Genomic DNA, 16,516 nt, shown 5'->3' with positions numbered 1-16,516 from the left:
GAGGACCGAGGCTCAGAGAAGCTGAGTAACTCACCCAAAGTCACACAGCTGGGATTCAACCCCAAGCCTGCTCCTTCCCAGACTACTCCGAGTGTGATCTAAAGTCAGCCCTTACTCAGGCATGCTCAGGCGCAGCTGCTGCAAACTCCCCCATAGTCTTTTCCCTCACTTACTTCATCAAGGGGAGTTGATTCTGGCCCCAGTTCTGCCACACACGTGCTGTGTGGTCTTGGCTAAGGCAGGGACTGGACGAGGCGATTGCTGAGATTCCTTGCTGCTCTAAAATTCCGTGTGTCTATTACTGGCTACTGTCATTCCTCTCAGTCAGGGGAACACTGATGCAAGCTTATGTTTCTCTCTAGGCCTTGGCTGTCTCCTGTAGTAGAATAAGCTATTGCCCATCTATTTTTGAGACAGAGTCTTGCTCTGTTGCCAGGCTGGAGTGCAGTGGCACTATCTTGGCTCACTACAACCTCCGCCTCCCAGGTTCAAGCGATTCTCCTGCCTCGGACTCCCGAGTAGCTGGGATTGCAGGCCCGTGCCACCATGCCCGGCTAATTTTTGCATTTTTTAGTAGAGACGGGGTTTCACCATATTAGCTAGGCTGGTCTCAAACTCCTGGTCTCAAGTGATCTGCCCGTCTCCGCCTCCCAAAATACTGGGATTACAGGCATGAGCCATGGCGCCCGCCTCATTATTCTTTAGTAGGAGACTCCCTGACTTTAAGGTAGCAATATGCCCCCAAAAGGCCACATTTTCCAGCTTTCCTGGAAGCAAATGCACCCTTTTCTACATTTTGGCCAGTGAGATGTAAGTGGATCAGGGTTTTCGGAGAGTTCATGTCACCTTCCCCCTTCTTCCTTCCTGCGGCCAGAAAGGCAGTTTTGACAACTAGAACTGCAGCAGCCATATTGGACCAAAGGAGAATTTGAAGATGGAACCCACAGGTAACAACAGCAGCACAGAGAGATGGAGCATGATTCTCAGCTGGCCACAGAGCCAGCCTACCCGCCCTGGACTTTCTATCTCTGAACTGCTTGTTTTGTTTTGTTTTTGAGTTAGGGTCTCGCTCTGTTGCCCAGGCTGGAGTGTAGTGGCATAATCAGGGCTCACTGTAGTCTTGCCTCTTGAGCTCAAGCAATCCTCCTACCTCAGCCTCCCGAGTAGCTGGGACTATAGGCACATGTGACCATGTCCAGCTAATTAAAAAAAAAAAAAAATTGTGGAGAGGAGCAGTGGGGGTGGGGATTTTTACTATGTCGTCCAGGTTGATCTTGAACTCCTGGAGTCAAGTGATCATCATGCCTCAGCCTCCCAAAGTGTTGGGATTACAGGCACGAGCCATTGAGCCCAGCCCCAAACTGTGTTTATGTGGAAGAAAAATAAAACCTTACGTATTAAGCCTTCATTCTTTTGGTTTTTTTTTTTCCTACATGAAGGCAAACTAATTCTTGTGGATACATCTTAAAACTCTTCATTCTTTCTTTCTCTAGCTGTAATATTTCCCTTAAACTGTGGTGGTAAATTTGCTGTGGCCTGCTAGACAAATTGATTACTTGCTGGCACCTCCAAGTCCATATGTACAATGCTGGATTCATCATTATCCCTGGAAAAACGTTTCTACTGTGTTCGCTGCTGCTGTAAATGGCAACACCACTTTACCTGTCACTAGTGATTGAAGAGCCTGGTGTTACCTTTCATCCTTTTATTCAGTCGGTTACCAAATCTTACAGATTTTCCGTTCATTGATATAACATTTTTTGTTTTTGAGATGGAGTCTTGTTCTGTTGCCCAGGCTGGAGTGCAGTGGCCTGATCTAGGCTCACTGCAACCTCTGCCTCCCAGGTTCAGGCGATTCTTCTGCCTCGGCCTCCCGAGTAGCTGGGATTACAGGCACATGCCACCATGCCTGGCTAAGTTTTTGTATTTGTTTTTAGTAGAGATGGGATTTCGCCATGTTAGCCAGGATGGTCTCGATCTCCTAACCTCATGATCCGCCTGCCTCAGCCTCCCAAAGTGCTGGGATTACAGGCATGAGCCACCACACCTGGCCTGATCTAACATTTTAAGAGCATATTATCTCAAGAGATAATTGGTGCTGAGGTACAAGAATAAGCCAAACAGACATTTACCCCTTGTCAGGAAGCTTACAATCAAGACAGGCATTATTTAAATAATTATACAAACAAATGTAAAATTGCCACTGGGTCAAGTGCTACAAAGAAAATGTGCTGAGAATATACGCTGAGCTAAAACCTGATGGATGAATGGAGCCTAACGTGGGAAAGAGTAGGGAAGACAGTCACATTCCTGGCAGAGGAAACTGCAGGTGAGAAGGAAGAGGCGGAGTGTACTCCATGAGTGAAAAGAAGGCTGTTGGCTGAAGCTCTAGAAGCCAAAGAGGCAAAGGCAGGGTGCACGCTGTGCTAACGACTTTGAGCTTCCTTTCAAACCAATGGGAAGCCATTTGAAAGGTTTTAAGCAGCAAAGGGAGGGTTGGCAGTGACCTGATCACGCTGCGGTGCCCTTCCTCTTTCTTTCCTCCTTGTTTCATGCTCCCCCTGCTGCTGTACTCATGTCCTCTCCCCTGCCTTCTCTTCCTCAACTCCCCCTCCGTGGGCTGGGGATCATTCTTCAAATCCCAGTGTTGATCATTTGGCTCCCCATCTTGTTTGTTTTCTTGTTGTTGTTTATATGGGAAGGCAAGTCATTAACAGAAACTATTTTGAGGACTCCTGTTCACAGGCAGTGACCATGGCAATCCTCCTTCCTCTACTGCTGTCAGAGTGGAACGGGAGTGACAGCCTCCGTCTGCCCCGATCTTCACCCCCAAGCAGGCGAGGGCTCTGAGGGCCGACTGTGCCCCAGCTCCAGGGTTCTTGGTCCTATTTCCTGCTGTGGGCTGGAGTTTGCAGATGTGTAGGGCAGTGATGCCCAGCTCCTTGTACCACTGGGCCACTTCCTGGGCAGCCGACATGGCAACGTGTGGTGAGGATTCATCCTGTCAGCCTTCACCTTCATCCCGACAGCCACATGGCAGGTGGCTCCCTTGCCGGAAACATCAGTGACATGGACAAAGGTGTCATTGAAGGCGCCAAAGATATGGCAGGCACCAAATACATTCCTTCAACCACCTGGGGTCTGAAACTGATGACCCGTTCTTCCTTTTTCTCCTTCCCCTTTGAGGGGCCATTTCTGGGCGCTGGCCATTTCTCCAGACTCTGCAAGGGGAAAAACTCCCATTCTTAAAAGTCTCCACAAGCTCCTCAGTTCCTACTAACTGCAATCCAATTGCCAAGCAGAGTTCAAGGGCAAGGAGGCCCCACGCAGCAGTGCAGCCTTCATCGCCTGCCACTGCCCCTGTGCACCCTGAGTGCTGCAGCTGAGCCTTGCAGTCCTGCGCTTTCTGGCTCACACCTTCCTCATGCTCTCCGCAGGGCTGGAATGCTATTTTCTCAAAGGGCCTTCTGTCCTTCAAGACCCAGCTCAAACTCAACTGCTGTCTCCAACCCAGAGTCACACATCCCTCCTCCCCGTGTCTGAGCACTATCTGTGCTCCTCGTGGGGAACCTATTACTCTGTGTTTGGGCACAAGCCTTATCTCCTGAAACAACTTGTTGATAGGAGGATCCTGGCTTCCTTTTTGTACCCAAGAGTGCCCACTGTGCCCTAGTCAGACAAGGGGCTCCGGAAATGTCAATTGAAGCAACAAACGAATGACACTCAAGTAAGTGGGTGAACAGTATCCAGGGTCACACTTGGCACAACTGTTTTGCAGCTCATGTCTACGGTACGTCTGCAACGTGATGCTGGTAACACGCGGGCTGATGTGGGGACACAGACTACCTGCGTTCAACTCTCAGCGCGACCATGTGCTACCTCTATTACCACAGACAAGTCGCTTCATTTCTCTGTGCCCCAGTTTCCCCATCTGTAAAATGGGGGTAATAGTTTACCAGTAACCTGGGGAGTTAAGCAAGTTAATTCACATGAGGCACTTAGAAAAGTGTCAATCATGGAGTGAGTACTCAATAACAGTCTTCATCATCGTCTCATCATTCCTGCTTAGAATGACTCTCACTGTGTGAGAACGCCTGCTGTGGCCCAGTGACTTACAAAATGACACCTGGGCTCAGATTCGGGGCAGCATAATCTACCAACCGTCCAGAAGGGAGCCGCCCAGTAACTGTCCATCTTAACAAAATGAACCTGTTACATCCTCTGTTTTTTCCACAGACTTCAGTTTGTACCATTTCAGCTACTGGACTATGAACTACTTAAGTGCAGAGACTGTAATAGTAACAACCAGCACAAGAGAATCCTAACCACACTCTATTCACTCATGTTCAGAGCATTAGTATCTACTAATTCATGTCATTTTTTCAAAAGTCTTGTGAGGGACCTGGGGCACCAGGAGATTAGGTAAGCTGTCCAGGGGCACAGAAGCAACTTTAAATCCAGGCAGTCCGTCTCCAGGGGCCATGGGCTTTTCTACAATATCTCACCTCTTCTCTGTATCTTTCACTCCTGGTGCATAGTAGGCACTCAGGAAAATGTTTGCTGAATGAGTGAATCCTAGTGGCATCTTGAGGAAAGCCTCCTAGTATTTTCTGTGTCCAGGATTTCTGACTAGCTTCCTCCCTACTGATCCTTCCACCGCCGCTGATAAATGTTCCTTCTCTTTTCAGGAAACCATTGCACGCTCCCCCTGTGCTGCCGGAGGAAGTCATCCTGTGTAACTCCACGCTGCCATCCACTCCCAGACCCTTCTCACTTTCTCTCTTAGAAAGAGATAGGCGGAGACTCCAACGCACTCCTAAAGATGAAAATTACTTTGCTAGGCTGGTAGAATTCAAAATGATTTAAAAAAAATTTAACTGGATTTTATTTGCAATATACATTTTTTTACTCTGTGAAATATGTGTATGTTAATTATAGAAATTTTAGCAACTACAGAAGTATACAAGGAACAGAATTTAAAATGGAGGCTAGTTTTGCTCTTTACTCAAAATATTCTTTCATGTTAAAAGATCCTTACGGCAGAAACATGAAAAGAATCTAAGTGATTAGACATTATGCATTATGGGGAGAAAAAATGTTTGCAATTCTGCCTTGTTCCCATTTAGCTTCTTAGGGTCTTGACAACTGCCTTAACAGCCTCCCGTCCTGCCCTGACTGCTGAATCAAGCCACAAGGTAAATACAGAGGCCCGGAAATTTCCCCGATTCTCCCGTAGTTTCTACTACAGACTAATGGACCAGGGGTCTGTGTCCAAGCTAAAGAGCATATAGGCACTGGACTCAGGGGAGGTCAAATATCCTCTATGGTCCTTGACATGAAATCACCCAATATATTTCCTCCATACTGTGTGAACATACGCCAATTTGGGCAGATCACATTTTCTAGCGCTACCTGCAACAAATCCCTTATCCCACTTGCTCTTCTCGTAATGTGACTTTCACACTCCTCCAAGGACGGGTGGGATTTATGCCCTTTCCACCTCAAACCTAGGTAGACTTTGTAACTGTCTCAAACAATTAAGTACGGCAGAAGTGATGCTGTGTGATTTTGGAGTCTAGATTATAAAAATCCCATGCACCTCTACTTTGCTCTCCTGGGGCACTTGCTCTTGGCACTCACTCAACTGCCATGCTGTGAAGAAGCCCAAGGAGTCTATGGAGAGGCCTACATGGTAAGAACCAAGGCCCCGGGACCACAGGCTTGGCTGGGCTCCTGTCTGACAGCCAGCACAAACTTGCCAGCCATGGAAGTGAGTCACCTGAAAGTGGAACACCCCTCCCCGCACCACCCCCCCCCCCCCCCCCCCCCCCGCCCCGCCCGCTCCAGTTGAACTCCCCAGATGCCATGTGGGAGAGATCTGAACCATTTGCACCCGGCCTCATGCAAATTGCAGATTCATGTGCAAAACAAGTGAGTGTTGTTGTTTTAAGATGCTAAGCTTCAAGGGGTTTAGGCAGCAATAACCGCTGAAACACCCATCCAATCAGGTTTTCTCTGTTGGGAAGTATGAACACTGGATGCCCCCAGAGGTGGGCCCTTCAGCTCAGGCTGACTCCCAAGCTGTGCTGATTCTGCTGTTCTCCACAGTCCTATGTGCAAGCTAGCCTGCGTATCCTGAAAGCCAGCACGGCCATGGCTGTAAAGAGGCAACATTCCGGGCTGCTTTAATGTCTTTCAAATTCTAGCACTAAACACACCTGTCGCTAACTTGAGAGTCCCTGGGCATGCCTCTCCACTGCAACCTGAAAGAGGATCATATTCTGTTTATGTCAGCTCAGCTCTTGTAAGTGGGAATTTTATTTTTTCACCTGGTGACCAAACCCTTACCAGTACTTAGATTTCAAAACTAGGCTTTTTACTTATTACCCCATTCAAAGCCTTGGCTTTTTTCTCAGCATGATACACACTGTTTCTGGGCCTAGGGTTCTGCCTTCACCGACTCTGTTCCTTCTTATCTCAGCCTGCAGCCTCTGTTACTTCTTATCTCAGGCTATGCTCAACTTCAGGCATCCTTGACAATGACTGATGCTTTTTTTTTTTTTTTTTTTTTAGACGAAGTTTCACTCTTGTTGCCCAGGCGGGAGTGCAATGGAGCAATCTCGGCTCACTGCAACCTCCGCCTCTCAGGTTCAAGTGACTCTCCTGCTTCAGCTTCCTGAGTAGCTGGGATTACAGGTGCATGCCACTATGCCCAGCTAATTTTTGTATTTTCAATAGAGACAGGCTTTCACCATGTTGGCCAGGCTGGTCTCGAACTCCTGACCTCAGGTGATTTGCCCGCCTTGGCCTCCCAATGTGCTGGGATTACAGGCATGATCCACCATGCCCTGCCAACTGATGCTTTTTAAAACACTTTCCTATGGCTAATTATTGGGGAGGCAGTGCAGTCCAGTGATTAAAACTTGTGCTTTGAAGTTGGGGAGACATGGAACAAGGTATATGTTCTGTAAACCTACCTTGTAAGTATATGATTAGGATTAAAATGAGATGATATCTGTTTGGTGTTTAGCACCCTCTGGCCAGGGTGGCTACTCTTCAGATACCCAATATTCTTCCACCACTTTGTGAGACAGAATCCCTTATTGTTGGAAGTGATAATGAACCAACCATAGAGACGACTATTTCCTGCTGCCTTGCAGAGAGACTGGCCAATGAGATGTAAGCAGAGTTGCTTCACTGGGCTAGCAGGAAGCTCTTTAAAAGTGGCTGACCTACTTAGGAGGCTCACCCTTGTGCTGGTTTCCTCTCTTTCCTTCTTGTGAATATCATGCTGGAGTTACAACCACCATTTTGGATTATGTAGCAACACAGGAAAGCAGCTCTGTACTAACGAAGGTGGGGAAGAGTTAGAAGGAACTCGTGTCCTAGATGACCAGGGAGCAGCCATACCAGCTTACCTTGAATTAGAAACTTAATTCCTAACTGATCCACATGCTAAATGCTAATCGAGATGATCAATCTCTCCTAGCATCCTTTCCCTCACTCTGTGGGACTGCGTGCTCTTTTGGTCCATGCTATCTCCAGCCTGGCTAAGTTCTAGTGAAAACAGGGAAGAAATATACTCTGCATCAGTTTCTAGGGGTAGATTGATGTCCTCATTGACCAGGTTTAACTTTAGTTGAGACTTTTAGGAGAAATCTTCCTGCTTGTTGTTTGTCGACAGTACTGACTGGTTGTTGTGAGCTGAAAGAATAAATCCTTATTCAAGGAAGTCTTCATGTTATCTAAATCTTATGAGTCTGCCGTTCAGCCTTGCTAAAATTAAAAGCATGAAGAAAAGTGCATAATCAGGAAAAAAGAGATTTTCTCTTTGTGGATTTTTCCATTTTTACTAGAATTTTTTTTTTTTTTTTTTTTTGAGATGGAGTTTCGCCCTGTCACCCAGCCTGGAGTGCAGTGGCGGAATTTTTGGCGGCACTGCAGCCTCTACCTCCCAGGTTCAAGTGATTCTCATGCCTCAGCCTCCTGAGTAGCTGGGATTACAAGTGCCTATCACCATGCCCAGCTAAGTTTCATATTTTAAGTAGAGACAGGATTTCACCATATTGATCTGACTGGTCTCGAAATCCTGACCTCAGGTGATCCACCCACGTTGGCCTCCCAAAGTACTGGGATTATAGATGTCGGCCACCACTCCCAGCCCACTAAAAATATTTTTAAAAGTTATGTTCCCATAAACATCTCATTCCTTCATTTGAAAATGTTTTGTAAGGAAGAATAAAGACAAAATCATGTAATAATATATTTTAGATATGCAGAATGTAATAATATATTTTAAATTTACAAAGCACGTCCCATTCTTTAAGAACTTTTTGAATTGGTATTGTCTCATTTATTTAAATAATTGTATGGATCAAAAGAGTGCAATTATAAAGGTAAAAAATCTTTTTCATAGACACAGAAATTAAAAGAACTTTCCTTAGAAAGAGGCATAATTCACCTCTGTACTCGTAGTGAATAAAAGATTTTAGCAAACAAATACCTTACCCTTTTATTCTAAATATCGATATTCCTTACATAGAAATTCATGTAGAAGGATATTCATTCCTCATACCTTATAGTGCTTAATTTTTAATTAAATTTATGTTTTTCAATCTATCACTGCTAAATGAGCAATTTAGCACACAAACATGTACTTATTTAAAAAACATGGAGTTGAGAATAATTTATACATATACATACATGTATACTGACATTTACAAAATTCTAAATCATATTGGAAAAATATTATACATATCATTCTCAGTATTCAAAGTAGGAGAAAAACACCTAAAGCCTTTAATCAGTCTTAACATTCTGATAAATTTACAAATTAGTTCTAATCAGTAGCAATGGGACCATTTCTTTTCTTTTATTTATTTATTTATTTTTTTGAGACAGAGTCTTGCTCTGCCGCCGATTGTGCAGTGGCGCAATCTCAGTTCACGGCAATCTCAGCTCACTGCAACCACCGCCTCCTGGGTTCAAGTGATTCTTGTGCCTCAGCCCCCTGTGTAGTTGGGATTATTGGTGTAACCACACCTGGCAAATTTTCACATTTTTTAGAGGTGGGTTTCACTATGTTGGCTAGGATGGTCTCAAACTCCTGCCCTCCCAACGTGTTGGGATTACAGGCGTGAGCCACCATGCCTGGCTGGGACCATTTCTTATATGAGGCTTACAAGGTAGAATTTAACGCTGCTGGGACAAAAGCTAAGTGGTAAATATGACATCTGATGATCTAACTGAAGTCCTAGATACTTTGCATCCCTTGTAAAACAAAAGGGAGTCAAACACGGTGGTTTTTTTTCAAAAAATAATTTTCAGTTAACTTTAAATATAAGATACACATGTGTTAAATTATTACTGATCTACCAGTTTATTTTTTAACTTGTTGAATACCTTTAATCCCTGCTCTTTCTGAAAGTTGGCATTTATTAAACATGTGGAGTTTTCACATGTTCCTGGCACTATTTATAATTTCAGCAGTTTCATCTAAGTCAGAGTAATAAAATGCTTACTTTCCACTGGTTTTTACACTGGAAAAATGTTGTTTGCTGCAATGTAGTAGCTACATACCATTCCTTTAGTCCTTTCATGCAGACCAAAGAAATGAAAACTGGCTGGGCACGGTAGCTTATGCCTGTAATCCCAACATGTTGGGAGGTTGAGGTGAGCAGATCACTTGAGCCCACGAGTTTGAGACTAGCTTGGCCAACATGGCGAAACCCCGTCTCTACTAAAAATATAAAAATTAGCTGTGCATGCAGTGGTGCATGCCTATAATCCCAGCTACTCAGGAAGCCAAGCCTGGAGGATCGCCTGAGCCTGGGAGGTCGAGGTTGCAGTAAGCCAAGATCGAACCACTGCACTCCAGCCAGGGCAACAGAGTGAGACCCCATCTTAAAAAAAAAAAGAGAGAGAGAGAAATGGTTAAGAATATGCTTTTCATAAAAGTCCAGTTACTTATTTACAAAATACTAAAGGCTACTGATAATGTGAGGTGAACTGAGGAGTGCCATTACCCGAGCCTTCTGTACCTGAAGTCTCATTGTAAAAAAAGCCCAAAGCCTATTCACCTTTGTTTGTCTTAAACAGGACTACATTGTACTTGTAATCTTGTACAGTTTTCATGAAATTAACGTCTTCATGTCATCTTAAGTACCTGGTTTAGGAACCTCTTAAATATCATTCAAAAAGTGCTTAGCACATGTACAGAGTTCACATAAAGCCCTATTTGACATAATTGTATGAACTGGTATCTCAGGAACATGATATTTAGAAAAGGTGGTAGGGCATAAACAAAACAAACAAAATACCAGGTCTAGGTACAAATAATCCCAGCCGGTTGTGGTGGCTCACGCCTGTAATCCCAGCACTTTTGGAGGCCAAGGTGGGAGGATTGCTTGAGCCTAGAAGTTCAAGACCAGCCTGGGCAACATGGTGAAACTCCATGTTTGTTATCTGTACAAAAGATACAAGAAGTTAGCCAGTCATGGTGGTGCGTGCCAGTAGTTCCAGCTCCTTGGGAGGCTGAGGTGGGAGAATCACCTGAGCCTGGGAAGTTGAGGCTGCAGTGAGCCGTAATCACACCACTGCACTCCAGCGTGGGCATCAGAGTGAGACCCTGTCTCAAAAAAAATTAAAATTTAAATAAAAAACAAAACAAAACAATCCCTAAGAGGACTAAAAGGAAAATAAAACTTTGCTGCCAGACAAGACAATATCAAGGTAAGGTCAAAGAGTTGCTGAAAACAAAAAATAATAATTCAGGCAATTGGCTGTCTGGCTTCTGCGGTTTGACAGATTCCGCTCTACACTAATATACAGGAACTCTTCTGGTCATTGTCACATAGCAGAAATGCTTCTATATGTGAAGTTGTTCTAGACTGCCTGTTATAGCTGTTAAATGGAAACCCCAGAATTCATCCCGAATATCTCTGAATGTGAAAAAGTCACATGTACTAATTTAATTCAGTATAAAATTTCCTTGTTCTCCCACAAAGAGAATTTCAGCAGTGTCTTCCCAATATGAAACCATGTCTTATCACTCCACCAGACTCAGAACTGGTACTAATTCTGACAGAAGCTGAAACTAAAGCCTACATTTTATTTAGTCAACATAAGGCCTTTTTTCAGAGATGATGTGAATTAATAGTTTAAACAACCAAAATAAAAGAACAGACAAGTTTTTTTTTGAACACATTCATTTCCATTGTTAAAGCTGTGGTGATCAGCAGAAGCATCTGCCTCTCTGTCAATAACAAGGTGGACCCAGGTTGTTGGACTTGGTGGATCCAGGGCTTGGAACAAAGGAAGACTTACTAAAAATAAGACTTGGAACTTGGAAGGCCTGCACCACAAGGGCCAATTCTGCCATAAACCCTATTGCCCAGGTGTGTTACATAAACCACCCAGAGATTACAATGAAAGTCAGGGTGCAGCCGGGTGCAGTGGCTCACGCCTATAATCCCAGAGCTTTGGGAGGCCAAGGCCAGCAGATCACTTGAGGTCAGGAGTTTGAGACCAGCCTGGCCAACATAATGAAACCCTGTCTCTACTAAAAATACAAAAATTAGCTGGGCATAGTAGTACAGGCCTGTAATCTCAGCTACTTGTGAGGCTGAGGTAGGAGAATTGCTTGAATCCAGGAGGCGCGATTTGCAGAGAGCGGAGATCGTGACACTGTACTCCAGCTTGGGTGGCAGAGTGAGACTCTGTCTCAAAAAAAACAAAAAGAAGTCAGGGTGAGAAATAGCACATAGTAATAACGAATATAATAATTTTATACCTGGCTGGGCTCAGTGGCTCATGCCTGTAATCCCAGCACTTTGGGAGGCTGACACAGGAGGATTGCTTGAGCCCAGGAGTTTGAAACTGGCCTGGGCAACATAGTGAGACCCTGTCTCTAAAAAATAGAATAATTTTACAACTTTTGATTCTCCTGTATTAGATAGCATAACTGGGAGGAAAAAAAAATTATGAAATTATTTTCCGAAGACCAGTTTGACTCATCTTCATCACACTTGGTTATCCAGGTGCCACCTACATCAAGGTGGATCCAGGCTGTGGCCTCCCATTAGGTAACAAAGCCCTTCCCAGAGGGAGGAATCACACCATTGGGTCAAGAGTTGCAAATGGATATTTTTACATATTTATTAAAACAAGTTTCCTGAGAAGTTTGACCAGGCAATGTTGTTAACCTACTTTGCCTAAAATGTACAAAAATGCAATCAAACTTACATATATTTTACATATTCTAAAGTCAGATTTTGTTCTGATTGGCTATCCAGTTAGGGCAAGTTAGTGAGCTTTTGTTTTATACTAACAATAGTCTGAAACATAAAATTAAGTTTGGGTTTAAAAACAATTCTTGAAATTGCCGTAAACATATGGTGTCTATTGATTGAACAGTAATAAAAAGGCACAAGGTACAAGAATTGAGGCTTGACTGTTCTGGCCATATACTACCTCATATACCTTGACAGAATAAACTATATTTTTAAAAAGTGCTTTGTACACTGTATAATTATAGCTTTATCAGGTAAAAACTCGATGTGTTGCTGAAATTTTCTTCTTCTAGAATTTGAAATTATTTAAAATACTGAATGAGAAAATATTTATCATATAAAAATGGCTTCATCAACATGAGATTCTAGGACCCCAGATGCTTCTCTGAACTTCCAAAAGTTCATTATTTGATAGAGTTGGATCAAATGTAGAGGGCCAAGTGTTCAAAGATTTTAGATACCTAAAGAGAAAAAGAAGGAAACGGAGGCTCTCCTGGGAGTCAAAATGTTGACGAGAAACGAACCAAAAGCAGCACACACAGGCAGAAAAATAGACAAGTTATGATTCAGAAAAAAATTGTATGCAATTTTGGCATAAATATCTGAGACTCTCTGTGGGCCATGAGTTGAAAATGAACGTGCAAGAGAGCAAGGAAAACACAAAGCCTCATTCAGATGTGCTGGTGAGAATATGACAGACAAATCTGTTGAAGTTATGGACCGTGAAGTCTGTCTTTTGTCAAAGCTCTATGCAGTCCCAGGATAGCGTGATAGCAGTGGTTAAACACAACCGCTGGTTATAGCTTTCATGGTATGGAAAGATCTCTCTGGTCTGAAACTCTGCCTTTGAAATTATCCATGTAGTTCAGAAGGCAAATACTTGTTAAAGGGATCCTAAAAGAAAGAAAAGGAGTAGCTTTTGTTATGCCTTGGGGCAGACTTTCAAGCACAAGACACAAGATTGAGCAGCAAATGTTTGGGTAACCCCATCTCCCCTCAGTTCAAATGTAGGTAGTAAAATATATAGATTTTTCCTTCTTTGTCTCTTTCTTGGAATAAAATATCAGGCATCCAAGAACAGCTGAGGACTCTCAATTTGCTAGATTGCTTTAAAGTCAGATTTAGAAAATTAAGGAATAAATGCAGATCGATTTCATTTGAGTAGGTGTGGTCAATGGACCCTTTTCCATTTTGTGCCATTGCTTTTAGCACAAGGATGTTAAAAATATCACAGAGAATGTCATCTCTGATGGACTGATAGAGACCTCCTGGAGTGCTGTGTTAGGACACGAGGCTTGTCCCAGCTTGGCAGGAGAGAATGCTAAGCATGATGAGTGATGTCCACCACAGGCACAGATATTTCCTGCTCCTCTTCTGTTTGTTTCAAACCACCTTAAGGATCTCTGAAACATAGAGGCTGACAGATGACCCCCACCTGCACATACAAGGGAGGTGTGGTGAAACAAGTGTGAGCTTTGCAGAAATGCTGACAAGCAAGGGAATTTCAGCTGAGGAGAACATTAGTTCTTTCACTGAAGATTCCTAGTTTCTCTGAGAAGTTCCCAAATGTGACCGGACCTGGCCATGTCAGCATCTACAAGTTACCAAACGCCATCTCATCAGGACTGTGGACCATCTCACTGTGTCTTCTTGGCAGGCAGAGCTTACTGACTTACTGACTTAATGGTGTATCCATCAAAACACTTGCTGTGTTTGGTGACTTTTCCATGACTTAACACTCCTTAAGAAAAGTTCCTGCTGAATGTAGTTAACCTGTCTGAGGACTTGACTAATCAGAGGAAATTATCCAAAGCTGGTTAGTGACCCAAAAGGAAACCATTGATAAAACAGCTTCCTGATTTAGACCCTAGGAATGAAGCAGAAAGGTGATGAAGACTTAGCACGACCAGAGTGCGAACAGTGAGCTAGAAGAAGACTTAGCCTGACCAGAGTGAGAGCAGTGAGCTAGAATCAATAGGCTGAGAGGAGGCAACACCCATTGATCAGAAGTGAGCACATCACCCGCCTCCTTCTCCGCCCTCGGAGGCAGCAATGGATGGCAGCCAGGCCTTCTCCTAGTACTTCTCAACTGCACATTCTTCCAGGTACAAGTGATGCCATCATTAGGAAGAGTGGGCATTGGAAGAAACAGCAAAAGGTCCTTGTGTCTATGTTGATTTGAAATTAATTAAATTCATATCCTCTTCATCCTCTGGCAGGCCCAGCAGACTCACTCAGGGGCTGCTTCTCTTGGGAAACATGAGTGCCATTCAGGTTTACGATTCATTGTCACTGTAAAAAAACAAAACAAAACATAAAACACACACGCATACATACACAAACAGTAATATATTTTTAAGAAGCTAAAGAGAGCTCGTCTCTCCATTGTGGAGGTGACCGAAGAGATCGCAAGCTGTCAGGAAGCCAGTGGTGCCTAGCTTACAATTTCTGAAATGAAGGTCAGTTTTAATTTTATATTTGATCCCTGAGGAAGAAATCCATGAAAGCCAAAAAATAATCCCTAGTTCTCACTCTTCATAGCCCTTATCCAGCGCCGATGCAGAGAGAACCAGATGGAGTTGGGGGTTCCCTGTTTAATAAACCTAATCCCATTCTCTATGAATACATGCCAAATTGCCTTTTTCTAAAACAAATTTTCCACGTGCTGTTTTCTCTCAAGAGTTTGTGGTCCTGGCATGTCTTCAATAGCCCATTTTGTTCATACCTACAAAGGATCTGGAGGGGCCTTCTCAGTGTCATTTAGAATTCAAACATTGGGCATCTTGGGGTGTGAGCAGACATAAATGAGGAACACGGTATTTGAACATGACCACGCTGTTGGCTAATTTGTGCTTCTGCTTCTAACTTGGCTGTCTTTGCCAAGTATCTTGCTCCACAGCTTTTTCCTGGTGGGCCCATAGTTCCACCAAGTCTCCTGGAAGACAGGCAGCACTGCCCTTCCTCCACCTTCTTTTTTTTTTTTTTTTTTTTGAGATGGAGTTTTGCTCTTGTTACCCAGGCTGGAGTGCAATGGCGCGATCTCGGCTCACCGCAACCTCTGCCTCCTGGGTTCAGGCAATTCTCCTGCCTCAGCCTCTTAAGTAGCTGGGAATACAGGCACGCACCACCATGCCCAGCTAATTTTTTGTATTTTTAGTAGAGACGGGGTTTCACCATGTTGACCAGGATGGTCTTGATCTCTTGACCTCGTGATCCACCCGCCTCGGCCTCCCAGAGTGCTGGGATTACAGGCGTGAGCCACCGCGCCCGGCCCCACCTTCTCTTTTTAGATCTGTTCTCCCTTCGCTCACATCCTAGCAGGTCTCTATTTGAAGTGACCTCCGCTTCCAAGGAAGTGCATGAATGATAATGAACAACAGATCTGGTATCTCCCGAGCTCACAGGTGTGTAAAGTCTGCAATAGATGATATTCTTCCGACTCCTACTTCAGTGCTCTCCTGCTCAGTGAAACTCCATGTGTTTCTAAAAGGACTTCAGAGCAACTCAGACACACATGGATAAATAGATAGACAGATAAATAGGTGGAAAAGTAGATAGATAATGGATGGATCTATCCACGAAAGGGCAGGAGACATGTATATGTTCATGTGTGGTATTTGTTCATTTTAAAGACAGAGGCAGAAGTGATGATAAGGACAGAAGAACAATGGGAAAGGAGGGGAATGACAGAATTTTATCTGAGGCATTGAAGTGAAAAAAAGTAAAAACTAGGGTGGGCGTGGTGGCTCACACCTGTCATCCCAGCACTTTGGGAGGCTGAGGCAGGAAGATTGCTTGAGTCCAAGAGTTTGAGACCAGCCTGGGCAATACAGTGAGACCCCATTTCTACAAAAATTAAAAATTAGCCTGTGGTGCACACCTGTAGTCCCAGTTACCCAGGAGGCTGAGGTGGGAGGATTGCTGGAGCCCTAGCATTGAAAGCTGTAGTGAGCTATGATTGTGCCATTGCACTCCAGCCTGGGTAAGAGAGACACCTGTCTCAAAAAATAAAATAAAATTAAAAAGACAGACTATATCAAAATGTGAAAATGTATTTCAAATGAAAGCGTGGTTGAAAATTAAGAAATGTTTCATCTGAAGAGTAGATGTGACAACCCCCTTCACTCATGTCACCCTGAATAACCTTCCAATTGGCCAAGGAGGTTTCATTTCTTGGAATGGGTGGTAGTAAGTGGAAATTGGGTGGTAGTAAGATAATATTTCAC

The 16,516-nt window shown here is 43.9% G+C and overlaps 1 protein-coding gene and 1 pseudogene across 2 annotated transcripts in view; both read right to left on the bottom strand.

Annotated features, from left to right (window-relative positions):
* Positions 1–1,992: 1,992 nt before the first annotated feature.
* On the bottom strand, positions 1,993–4,730 carry LOC116529031 (annotated as a pseudogene).
* Positions 4,731–11,188: 6,458 nt separating this feature from the next.
* Positions 11,189–16,516, bottom strand: part of TMEM154 (transmembrane protein 154) — a 58,642-nt gene continuing 53,314 nt past the window's right edge. For both annotated transcript variants that reach the window (XM_032246402.1, XM_032246403.1), the window contains exon 7: positions 11,189–14,582. In XM_032246402.1, coding sequence (XP_032102293.1) covers positions 14,567–14,582 — 16 coding nt within the window. In that variant the 3' untranslated portion in view covers positions 11,189–14,566. The remainder of the gene's footprint in view (positions 14,583–16,516) is intronic.

This window comes from Sapajus apella, unplaced genomic scaffold, assembly GCF_009761245.1.
Source record: "Sapajus apella isolate SASKATOON/1434 unplaced genomic scaffold, GSC_monkey_1.0 scaffold61, whole genome shotgun sequence".
NCBI lineage: Eukaryota > Metazoa > Chordata > Mammalia > Primates > Cebidae > Sapajus > Sapajus apella.
Note: the sequence above shows the minus strand (reverse complement) of the source record. Positions and strands in the feature narration are given on the sequence as shown.